Source organism: Sycon ciliatum, chromosome 7, assembly GCF_964019385.1.
Source record: "Sycon ciliatum chromosome 7, ocSycCili1.1, whole genome shotgun sequence".
NCBI classification, from domain to species: domain Eukaryota; kingdom Metazoa; phylum Porifera; class Calcarea; order Leucosolenida; family Sycettidae; genus Sycon; species Sycon ciliatum.
The window spans coordinates 5,620,471-5,633,055 of NC_088649.1; the positions used below are offsets into that span (position 1 = coordinate 5,620,471).

At 47.6% G+C, this 12,585-nt stretch overlaps 1 protein-coding gene across 1 annotated transcript in view; it reads right to left on the reverse strand.

Annotated features, from left to right (window-relative positions):
• Positions 1 to 8,275: 8,275 nt before the first annotated feature.
• Positions 8,276 to 12,585, reverse strand: part of LOC135820821 (methylcytosine dioxygenase TET-like) — a 33,591-nt gene continuing 29,281 nt past the window's right edge. Inside the window, exons 13-16 of the mRNA XM_065333863.1 lie at positions 12,368 to 12,539; positions 10,202 to 10,587; positions 9,491 to 9,628; positions 8,276 to 8,939 (exon numbers count right to left, since the gene is read on the reverse strand). Of these exons, the coding sequence (XP_065189935.1) occupies positions 8,364 to 8,939; positions 9,491 to 9,628; positions 10,202 to 10,587; positions 12,368 to 12,539 (1,272 nt within the window). The 3' untranslated portion in view covers positions 8,276 to 8,363. The remainder of the gene's footprint in view (positions 8,940 to 9,490; positions 9,629 to 10,201; positions 10,588 to 12,367; positions 12,540 to 12,585) is intronic.

Consider the following 12,585-nt stretch of genomic DNA (forward strand, 5'->3'; position numbering starts at 1 on the left):
ACACTTCGATATGCATGCACGCACACTGATGTACACGTACACGTAAGCCAATGCACGCACGCGAGCACGTTTTGCTGATGACAGCGATTTGGCGATCGTTGTTGTTGTTTTTTGGTTGATTTGAGAGTATGGTTGAAACCAATAAGTAAATACAGTCTTCTAGTTGTCTCCACGAAAAGGCCAGGAAATCGCGCCACAACAGGGGTCTGAAGACCGCGTAGTTTAGACCATGTGAAATTATCGACCACAACTAAAAACTACGCGGTCTTCAGACCCCTGTTGTGGCGCGATTTCCTGGCCTTTTCGTGGAGACAACTAGAAGACTGTATTTACTTATTGGTTTCAACCATACTCTCAAATCAACCAAAAAACAACAACAACGATCGCCAAATCGCTGTCATCAGCAAAACGTGCTCGCGTGCGTGCATTGGCTTACGTGTACGTGTACATCAGTGTGCGTGCATGCATATCGAAGTGTACGAGTAGAAAAGAAGAATGATCATGCGCGCATGATGCATCGATGAGTCATACCACCACGTAACCATGGATATAAATAATGGCGACGCGATGGCGACAGCAAAGTTCCGCGTACAAAAGCGCAGGTGCAACAAGGAAAAATCAGAGTGCAGAACAAACAGAAATTCAAATCGAAAGGAGATAAATATTGTGGAGATGAAGCAAATCAGTTTGGTCTGTCAGAGGGTGCTTGCGCCCAGAGACAGGGTGACAGCAAACCCTGTCAGAGAGAGTCAGTGTACAGAATAGGAATACATAGAACGCAGCACGCAATGGAGTTGCTGTGGAGAGCGAGAATGCAAGCAACAACGTAAGTATTATCTATGCAACTGATTATATTGGCGTATCCGACAAACACGCACAACAAACACTGTATTGTAACAACACACTCGTAAATGATGTTATCCCAACAACACTCATTCTATTTCAGTGCAGTGTCCTGTCCAATCACACTCAAAATCACACTCGTAAATCTCGCACACTCCCTCCTTGACAATATGACAACTGACACTCATAAATCTCGCACAACCAGGGAGTCGTAAAATATTAGTAAACAGTCGTAAAATATTTTTACGACTCTCTGGTGGAAATGAGTAATCGCCACCGCGGCGGATCACGCTGCTTGAAAGCCAACGTACTTCAACGACGGTAACATCAAGTTCAGCGGAGTGTGATCAAGGAAGCCGAGGCAAGGCTGAAACGAGCTGAACAACGACTCGAGAGAGATGACAACTCGCTTGCAGCAGATGACGACAGCAACGCAGGGTCAAAAATGAGTCGAGCGAAAGCGACGCAAGCGGAACTCTCTGCTCATTCCGCCAACAGTTTCTCTTGTAAAGACGCTGTACACAGGCTGAACTACCTTCGTCCAGTGATTTGCAGTCGTTACAAACTGTTCTTGACCGGTTCTTAGCGTTGTCATATCCATCAAAATCCATCACGAAGTGTTTGTTAACAGAGGAAGTAGTTATTAACTCTCTTACTGTTTTCACCTTGAAAGGTATGCTTGGTATTTTCTGCGCTCCAGTGCTCCTTGTGTGAGTAGGGACTGAGATTGGTTGGCATGTTGAGCTTAGTTGGTTGTGCTCCACAACAACCACACATGTACTACTACAATATTGTCGGGTACCGAAGAACGGAGCGCCGAAGAACGGAGCGCCGAAGAACGGAGCGCCGAAGAACGGAGCGCCGAAGAACGGAGCGCCGAAGAACGGAGCGCCGAAGAACGGCCAGGCTATAATTTCACCAATTTTTAAGAAAGGTCTAGGCTAGGAGGTATAAATACACGGATGCTTGGGTGATACATTTTCGTAGTTTCAAGGTGTTACGAGTAGTATAATCAAAACATTGGAACTGGCAGGTATGCATATTCTTCACCATGCAATCACGTACTGGTACAGGCATGTACGGTCCACATGTGCATGTACGGTCCATACGTGCATGATTGTAGACTTTCGTACATTTTGCACAATGATATGTATGAATGTACCATCGAATATGAACGAAACGGCTGTGGTGGTGAAAAATAAGAACAGGCTAGGCTAGAGCTAGAGACTTTTTGATATATTTTTTCTCATTTTCCGCACTAGTCCATGGCAACATTCAAGCCGCGCGAAACACAAGGTACACACACCGTACACCACGTGCAAAATATAATGGAAAACGCGGTTTCGGTTCGTGGTGCATGCGGTGGGCGCATGCAGCTAACGCTTCTCCAAAGCAACAACGCATGTTTAGCAGTCGTGGAGAAATCACGTAGAGCAAAACCCAACAGCTCTGATTTTTACGTATGAGAATTCCGTGCAGTTCATACGTTATTTTCATACGTAATTCCGTAGAGCGAAACCTCCTTATTGTTCTCTCACACCGATTATCGTTTCGAACGATAATGTACTTTTGTACTTTGAAACTCGGATGTTGAGCCATAAATAAATGTAGAAGAGAAAAGGACATATGGATACGAGTTACGAATTGCACTTTCTGACTGTGTATAGTATCATGTTACAGTGATGGAGAGTTACTCTTAACTCGTATCCATATGTCCTTTTCTCTTCTAAATTTTTGTACTCTTGATATTTTAATGTCAGATTAGTTATTTCTGTCACTACGTAATCTGTGACGTCGGTGACAATCACAGTTCAGTTTTGTTGTTTTGATGCACGAACGCGCGCATATCATCCACAGTAGTGAAGTCAGCGAGGTTTTGGTCTGGCTTGTTGTTGTTCTTGAATCTTCCGACAGTTCTGATTATTTCCTTGTCTCAACCTAGTACCTTTATACATTCTTAATACCGTGATAGTAGATTACTTTATTTCCTGTAGTTGCTGTGGCCTGATGTTGTGTGGAGCCTGTGCACGTGAAGAATAATTCTACTGCAGCGACTTGGTGCTGAAACACGGGACGCAGAAGATGAGTTAAGGTAGCTCAATAGGAAAAACTTGGTCCGAAGATTGTCCAGTTTTACTTTTTCTACGCCTTCCCACATGTGTACTGAGTGAAAAAAAACATTCCTTGGGGGGGGGGGGGGTAATTGGGCTAAATCTTGCCGTACGGTACCTAGAAAATATACGATTTTGCGATTTTGAGAAACCTGCGATATGAACATGTAGGAGAAAGATATGAGAAAAATGAATAACGATGATGTCGGATTACGATAGTTTAGTTGTTATGCGAGATTTCCCTGACGATTACAGATAAAGCGTTTCTGGAGGCAATGCCCAGAAAGGATTCGGGAACAAAAATACAGCGTTCCTGAAGGCAATGGAGCACATAAATAGAGCATAAGGCAATGGTGCAGAAAAGAGGTGAGAACTTACAAACAAGGCAATCGTGCAGAAAAAGAGGGAACTGAAGAACTAGCGGTTCTAGAGGCTAAGACCCAAAGAGGTAGGGACAAGCGACTCAATACAGTGTCAGATGGTGCTCTTGAACTCATCCTTTTGTGATATACATCTAACTTCAGCCGGCAGCTTATTCCAGAGAATGGCACCTTGGAAACGGATGGAGGACCGTCCCGGAAGGAAGGGGGCACGTAAGAGCCATGTCACCTGTCCGCGAGTGGCCCTTCGGTCATGATATTCTTGAGAAGGTGCGATTGGGGTGAAAAAAGATGAAAAAAAGTGACTTGACAGAGAGTGCAGGCAACAGAATACAAACATGAGGAGCTTTCGCTGAAACAATCTCTCAATGGTGGACAATGAGAGTCTCTCTCGCAGCGGCCGAGTCGCGATCGGGTTCTGCAGTCGTAGGATTGCTCGAACCCCGGACTTCGCCGATCTCTCGAGTCGAGTGAGACCAGCGGCAGACAGCGAGGGGAAGAAGGCGTTCGCGGCGTAGCACAGCTTGGCTTGTATCATGGCACCATACCATGTCCGGCGGGTCGCTACATTACTTCATAGGACTCGCTCTCCATGACTTGAACGAGGACCGAGCTCGCTACCACAGTGTGCCACGAATGCCAAGAAACGGTGCTTGGCATTTGTAGTGTGTAAAACAAAAGTAAAGTTCACTCATCCGCGTTACCACCGGCTATACAATTAATTGAGTTTAGTACATGTAGTGTGTGGCTCGTATTTTTGCTACATGTTGCTTTCTAAGGAAGTTGGCTGCTCCCCACACCGGAGCTGACACTTTCCCCGCCGACCTGACCTGACACTTGATTAACTCACGACTGCCATCGAGGGCACACGAGAAGTCCATCGAACCTTCCACTCGGCATCGCTCCCTGCTCTATACATTATGGTGTTCACGAGTTGTTTGTCGCGCTGGAAATTGAGCGTCTCGGTAAACTTGTACACCTGTTGGTGGTTTGGCCTAGAGAGCGCTACATAAGTGGTGCTCTTCAGGCACAATTTTCACCAGCGTACTCAAGCTCAACTGATGAGTGGTGAATTCCCCGAAACACTGTGTATTGAGCAGGGAGTGGTGCTTTCTTGCAGGTTTGCCGAGTCGAAGGTTCGATGGACTTCTCGTGTGCTCTGGATGGCAGTCGTGAGTCAGTAAAGTGTGAAGGCAGGTCGGCGGGAAAATAGCGAGCTCCAGTGGGAGCTAACAACTTCCTTATAAAATCATCGCCAAGGTCTCTACCACTATTATGCAATACCGTATTTCCCCGTTAGTTAGTACGTACTAACTTTCGAACTTAGCAGCCACATGAGTACTAACTTTCGGGGGTGGTACTATCTTTCGGGGAGTACTTTTTTATCGGGGGTAAATAACACGCAGTGGGAAGCCTGCACAACTCTAGTGTCCGTGCATATGATGTATGTACTGTACGGTGTCTGTACATGTAGGACGGGTACGAACTGTCTATCTTTCGGGGGGAACTGTCTTTCGGAGTGATAACCTCGGCAGTGGAAAGTGTATTTTTTATACTTCCTCCGTATACAAAAACTTCGTGACTTTTTTTGAAGGCTGCGCACAGCTCTGGAATTGTTCCGTTTGACTTGGAATAACCCTCGTGGCATTGTCTAACCTGTTTGCAAGCTATATACAAAGAAAAAAGCAACTCAGACGAATGAGATTGAGTTTATTCAGACTCTTCGTCGCTCCTGTCATTGTCACCTGACGACGCTGACCCCGCCACCCCAACAGTCGCTGCTTCCGCCCGCATTTCGTTCAGATTCTTTTCAGCTCCAGTGATGATCCGACGCGGGACTTTGGTTACGTCCTCTTCATCTCCAGAGCTGTGCACGAATCGGTGTCGACTATATTCAGTCGTTCCAACCCGCGACCTCCATTATGCAGTGAAACGAGTCGCTCAAACACATCCACACGCTTCGCATTTTCTCGGCAGGATAATCCTCCCAGCATTCTACAACGGCTTCGAGGAGGTCTCTGGGATTCCCCTAGACGACAAAGACGTCTGACTGGAGAGAGGCAAAGAAAGTCAGGTCGTCGACATTCCGATCCGGAGTCAGCGCTGGTTGCACGACGACTGAAATGTTTCATCTTGCCGTGCGAGCGGAACCGATTTCTGTTCTCACGTTGCATATGGGGCCGCGCACCGCAAGTACGAGCCTGGCAAGTTTCATGGCAGCGAGTGCTGCGTGACTCCGTGTTACAGCCTAGCCGCGAGCTCCACTTCGTCACGGTGTCAGTTTAGTGCAAGTAAGTGTTAGTTTTTCTTCATTTGACTCGTGAGTTCCTGTCGGCAACATCCTCACACGCATGGCTTCCGTGGAGAATCTGTTCGGGATCAACCAAACCTACCTCAACATGAATGTGGGTTGTCGATGACAGCCTTTGGCGCGGTTCGTTGAGCAGGTTCTTGCTCAAAAACACCGTTGAAAAAAAGTCACGAAGTTTTTGTATACGGAGGAAGTAGGGGGGTACTAAGTCATTAGGGAGAACTAACTTACGGGGAAATACGGCACTTCATTCTGTTTACTGTCAGGGCTCACCACGACCATACAAAGCGTCAATAACGGTCATTTGGATTTGACCAATCAGCGCACGGCAAAACGGGCTGTTTCTTGCAATTGTGGGGTGTTTTCTGAGTGGAGCTTGGCTGTATTCGTTGGATTTAGACATTAGGTCATTGTGGATTCGTGTTCAGAAGGTGTGTTTTTGGGGGGTTACCGTCTCGAATTTTTCGATTTGGCCTTCGTTTGGCTGAGATCGGATGGTGAAATCACTCAAACGCGAAGGCGTGCAAACAAGTGAATGAAGAGAAAATTAGAAATCGGGGACGGTGAACCGATAGAGAATTCCAAGACCTTGAAAATGAGCTATCGATGATGAGAATCGGCCAAGGAGAACCGCTGTTCTACTTTTTTGAAGACATCAAGGTCGGCCGTGCGTCGCCGCGCGCACCAACGAAAACTGGCAGCCGTGCGCATATCTGCAAGTGCAACAAGAAAGGGCGGAGGAGACAGCAAGCGTTCCAAGTGAAGAGTTTACCTTCGTGTTCACTCAAGCTAAGGACGCATGCCAGTCAGGGATCATACCAGTCACCTCTCATCATGGTCATGACTAAGGGATTCATTTGTGACAAGGAAACTCCCCACTCGCAGCGTGAAAGCTGCGAGGCCAAACAGAAAAGAGTGTGCCGAGTCGCGATCAGGAAACGCTGAGTTCTACTGACAACATTGGTTAGCTAGGCGCGGCAAATTCTTGTAGATGCCAGGACTCAAGTTCACCAGTACCCCACGGACATATCTTGGTCGACACCCACCAGCGGATTGAGAAAAATGACCAAGATTGCTTGGAGAAAGGACGTCTTCTCCGCGTGTCTTTCTCGACATCAAACAACAAGATTCGCTTCGGCACTGGCCCTTCGCTGTACAGAGTAGACCAGGGAGTCGTAAAATACCGGTATTTTATGACTAGACTGTACATCGCTGTACACCGATGAGCATGAACTCGGGAGCGTAGCCGCTATGACTGCACAAACTCTGGCTTTGGCGGCATCGCCATGTTTTCAAAATGGTGGTCGACGCTTTTTGAATTTTGTATGGTCGTGGTGAGCCCTGACTGTATAAGTACAAAGTTTCACTTGGAACCGCTATATTTGTATTTATATTTGTTAGGGGCACGAAATAACTAAAGTTTGTACTTCCTCCGCGTCATTAAAATTGCCGCTTCGCACATCGCAATATTTGTGACTTGGCTCGTCTTAGTCAGACTGTCGGAATCGCTGTTTTCTTTATTGAAACACTGGTGTGACCCTTCCTGCGCAATGGCTTCTTGTCACTGAAGCCATGGTGGTCTCGCACTTTGTCGGGGCTCTCTTCCGCACCAAGCAAATTCATCACGCTCCGCACTATTCCGCCCCAGAGCGCATTTCGTTTTCTGGAGTTCGTGCCGCCCCACATCGTTCGCGTGGGCATTTGTCAAGACTGCAAGCTCGGGTAGAAGAATCCTGGCATCTCTCCTGAATACGAACTGCTGAAGTTGACGATGGCAAGAACAAAGTGGTCTCAAATTCCTAAAATGCGCTACTTGTGGCGCATGTTGCTGCGAAGGTAGCAGGTCTAAAAACACCAACAAAATCAGCAAAGCGCTCACCAAGGAAAGAAGGTGCGAAACTGCTTACCCTATCCCGCTGGAAGGTCGTTACAGTATACTTGAAAAATGCTAGCTTGCCTTCATCGCCTGCCATCTGGAGGCATGGATCGCTTGAAAACGAAGTTTCTTGACCTGAATTTGAACGCGCGTCTTCTTCAGCGTATTGTTGAGTGCTGAAGGGTCTGACTCAAACTCTGATGAAGACGTCGACCTTAGCTGCAAGTGCAGCGAAGCGGGGGGGCCACAGATTAAAGATTGGTTCGTCGACAATGCTCAGCCTCAATTTCTAGCTGATTTCTTTGCCCTTCGAGTGGACAACATAATTTCGAAAAATCGCTCTAGAAAGCGACAATTTTAATGACGCGGAGGAAGTACCTAACGAAAGCCTTTTTTCTGAACGTTGGGGGTGACAGACCTTGACCAAAAACGAAATTCCGTACATAACAAACCTGCTGGTGGAGTGATCTAACGAAAGTTTGTACTTATACAGCACATTTTTCTATCGCACAATCACTGGACTGCTTCTCAAAGGAGGACCAAGCTTGCTACAAACGTCCGGACACGGTGCTTAGCATTTCTTGTAGATTGCATTACTCGCCTTTTCGAATGGTTGGCTCAAAACCAAGCAGCTTACGTTGACTGTCTTACGCTTCCTTTTGACACTTTTTCTGTCAAGTAAGTACTTTTGACTCCCTGTTTCCAGAAATTGTGTCCTGGTGACGTAATAGTTTGTTATAGCCGACGTGTAGCTAGTGAAGGTGAAGAAACGCTACGTATATTACACTCATAACTAGCTACTCATGATATGCTCAAGTGGTCAAATGCCATGCATAGAACAGTCACATGGGATACGAATAGTGAAATGATGCCCTCGCACTCGCGCAGTACCGGCTCTGATACTTCCCTCTCGCCCGGGACACACAAGCACACAAAAATGAAGGCATTGTCAATTGCGCACTTACACTGCTAAGGACAATGAAGAGGTCAAATGGGCCATGGCTTGGGGCACTAGGCTGAAGTGGGTTTGAGCTAGCTGCAGTGCTGCCTTCACCTGCACGTCGCCTATTCCGAGGCTCATTGTCCGGCTGCTCTGAGTGGTCCTGGTTGGAGGTGATATCATCCAGGGATGATTTCGTTCTAGAAACCGGCAGGTAACAGTACTCCAGATTGCTTGTAGTGCAGAGGGATTGAGAACACGAATCCAGAATGGACTGGCTTGCAGTGGAGGAAGTGGATTGGGTAGAATCCTCCAGGCGGCTTGCATTCTGCAAGGTTGACTCCTCCTTTGCATCATCCTTTTTGCTGACCGAAACTGTGCAATCTTCCTCATTGATCAGTGTTTGGAAGAGGTGTGTGATCTGCTCAACCGTGCCAAGCACTTTGTAGTTGTCTGGAATGCAGTGCTGCGTTTGCTCCTGGACAGGGTGCAAGAGAGTAAAAAAAGTTGCCAGAAACAGATAATAATTATGTGAATATGAACAGACGTGTACTGTAAATACTGGGTGTTCTCCAAATACAACCTTGCAACCACTTAAAACAGTTACTTAGACCGGGTCTCATGTTCCTTATATGAACGAACCGGCCTTACATCTTCAAGACAGACTTTACTGCTAGTTATAGCCAATAAAATAATAGCAGTTCTCATGAATATCCGCCTCGCCGTTATCCAACCGTGACAAGCCAATTTCACAGAGTGGAGTACACCATTAAGTGGACTCGGTACTTGGACAAACACACAGAAATTACACGACAAAGGCCTGGAAATGGGGGTGCGATGTATAACAGAATACAACTTATAATTGGGGAAATGCGGTACATTACCAAATAGTGGTAGCGACCTCGGCCAAATTTTTATAAGGAAGTTTGGTTTCTCTCACACTGGAGCTCGCGGGAAAGCGCGAGCTCCAGTGTGGGAGCAACCAAACTTCCTTATAAATGCAGTGCATGTTCATAATAATAGGTCTACCTTTGCCAAAGCTTGCACGCCGCAAGGTTGGCTGACTGCGTCTCCACCTGTTACTCTGCACACGTTTTCATCGGGGTCAGTTTCAGCCGAAGATGATGAACTTGTTATCCCACCTTGGACGGACATCATAAAGGGAACCTGGTGACAGATAATAGTTCACCAGTGCAGATGAAGAATATTATAATACGCACACACGCACAAGCACGCACGCGCGCGCACACGCGCGCACGCACGCAGGAAGGCAGGCAGGCACGCACGCACGCAGGCACGCATGCACGCAGGCACACAAGCACGCCCACACGCCCACGCATGCACGCCCACACGTACGCACGCACGCACACACACACGCACAGTAATATATAGCATCATACCTGCAGTTCTAAGTTCTTAACTACATGTAGACATTGCAAAAGGATCTCAGTCGGAGTATTTCTCCCTCCCCAGGCACGACTTCACCTCGAAACTTTTTTTAAATTGCTCCAGCAGTTGAGGCACAAGGCGTCACAGTTGTCCCAGGCAGAGCCCAGTAGCATCACAACTCAAACCTGCAGCATGCACGTCTCCAAATCTGCATTACCGATTTGAGCAGAGTAAAATATATGCACCAAAAAAGAACAGGAGAAAACTGGGAAAGAAACCACAACCCCAGAGCAATGGTAGTCTTGTACCAAAAAAAAGGAAAGAAAAAGAAAAGTCTACACACAAACTTACTGTGGCAACACACTGATGGCATGTTGGATCACAATCTGACGAGCTGCTTCCATCGTTATTGTCATCACCGCCATGGTTGCTCACATTGATATCAGCTCCTGTAGCAATGGCAATGTTGCAGTGAGATATTCCATCCTGCATTCCACCAGGCAGCGCTCCGTAGGAGGATGACGCGTTGCTTGCTCCTGCTGGTGCACTACTTCCACGTGTACCTGATCCACTGGTTGCAGTGTTCGGATCTCGCGTGGGAACTGAGCTCTTTGACCCAGGGCCTGCCTGTTGCTCCTCCGCATTGAGTGTGATGTGGCCAATGGCCGGACATGATTTGCGACCCATTTGGCAAACCAGAGTGACTTCAAACACTTCCTCATTACAGCCAATGCCATCTGCAGAGCAATTAATGAAAGATATTTATATCACTCTAGTTCTTCGTTGGTCGTCTTTAGTTCAATTGTTCACCCTGAGTGCAGGCAAGAATTTAATGATTAAAGGGGAAGTTAAGGCAAAAATTAAAATTTCACCAGTTGTAGTCTTCGGGGTGCTGAGTCGAATGGTCTTGGTCCGAGGAAGCTGAGACGCTCCCTTCCTACTTGAATCCCAATCGAACTCGCGCACTTCCACCGAAACTGGGTGACTGCGCCCTACGAGATGGGGATTTGTATGCAAAATGTCACTAAAAGCGCCATTTCGTTCTTATAAAAGCACGGATGACCGCGATTGGCCCATATGTTGTAGTCTTTGGGACGCTGAGTCGACTGGTTTTGGTCCGAAAAGGCTGCGATGCAGCGTTCCTCCTTTATTCCCAATCGAACATGGTTGAAGAAGCGGTCACGTGCTCCTGGGTGCCCAAATCACCTGGTCACCACGCCAGCAGATGACAACTTTCACACCAAGGTTCAACTCGGGTTCAACTCGAGTGACAGGACTGCACCCAAAAAAGGTCAAACAGGCTAGTAAGTTGTACCCTGCAGGCACGGTGACCAGTTGACTGGTGTACGCAGGAGCACGTGACCGCTTCTTCAACCATGTTCGATTGGGAATTAAGGAAAAACGCCGCATCGCAGCCTTTTCGGACCAAAACCAGTCGACTCAGCGTCCCAAAGACTACAACATATGGGCCAATCGCGGTCATCCGTGCTTTTATAAGAACGAAATGGCGCTTTTAGTGACATTTTGCATACAAATACCCATCTCGTAGGGCGCAGTCACCCAGTTTCGGTGGAAGTGCGCGAGTTCGATTGGGATTCAAGTAGGAAGGGAGCGTCTCAGCTTCCTCGGACCAAGACCATTCGACTCAGCACCCCGAAGACTACAACTGGTGAAATTTTAATTTTTGCCTTAACTTCCCCTTTAAGTACAGTAAACGTGGTGTAAGCGACCTCTGGTTTTAGCGACCACCTGCTTTTAACGACTGTCTTCCCATGCACGGGCAGTTCTACACAGAAACTGCACCGGACACAGGGACCACCTGCCTTGCACGACCAGCGCCTGACTGTTAGTGTACCAAATGCCATATTGGACCTGCACACAGCGACCTAAACTAACCAAAAGTGCCATCTTGGCTGCCGGGGTTGACTGCAACAGGGTTGAAGTGCACTCTGAACCAAGTGCATGCAGTGAACAGAAGTGACAAGTGACAGTGCAGGATGCACTGCATGTACTTGAGTGAGGTGTGCTTTGCCCACACGAAAGTATTCTATGCTCCACAAATGTCAATATGATGCCGCTTGTTGCGGTGAATTTTCAATGGCTACATGTCGGCGCCTGAAAATGTGTTGAGTTGTGACAGGATCCCGCTTGGCACAGGGTTCGCTAAACACAGGTTTTACTGTAATGGTTCAGACTAGGTATTGTGCAGGTGGCGGCAATGAAAGTTTAATAGCAAGTCGTGTGGGACACGATAGAGGACGATAAAATCTGAACGCCTAGCAAGTGCCCACCACAGCAAGACAGCAGGGGCGTAACTGGTCCCCCTCCTTTAAGGGGGTGCACGGCCGCACCATGAACATGTATGTGTAGGATGGCTGGTGCATGCCATTCATGGTCATAACGTGCATGCTGAACCCGCATGTAGGTCGAAATGTTGGGGGGGGGGGGGGTGCACGTGCCCCGTGCCCCATGCGAGCTATGCGCCTGAGACAGCGTGTCTTCTTAGTAAGTTCTTACCCTTTGGTATGCTTGGCACTAGTGCTGTGAGAATGTGAGTGTGCCTGGAAAACTCAGCTGCTTGACTCCTCACAGTGCGCCGTGTGGACGTCAGTTGAAAGTAAAGGGTATGACATTGCGACGCACAGTCTGGGATAAACCTGTCGAAGTGTGCCTTCACATAGAATTGTCGCTGAAAGTCAAGAACACGCAGAAAACACTGAAAACGGTGATGTGTA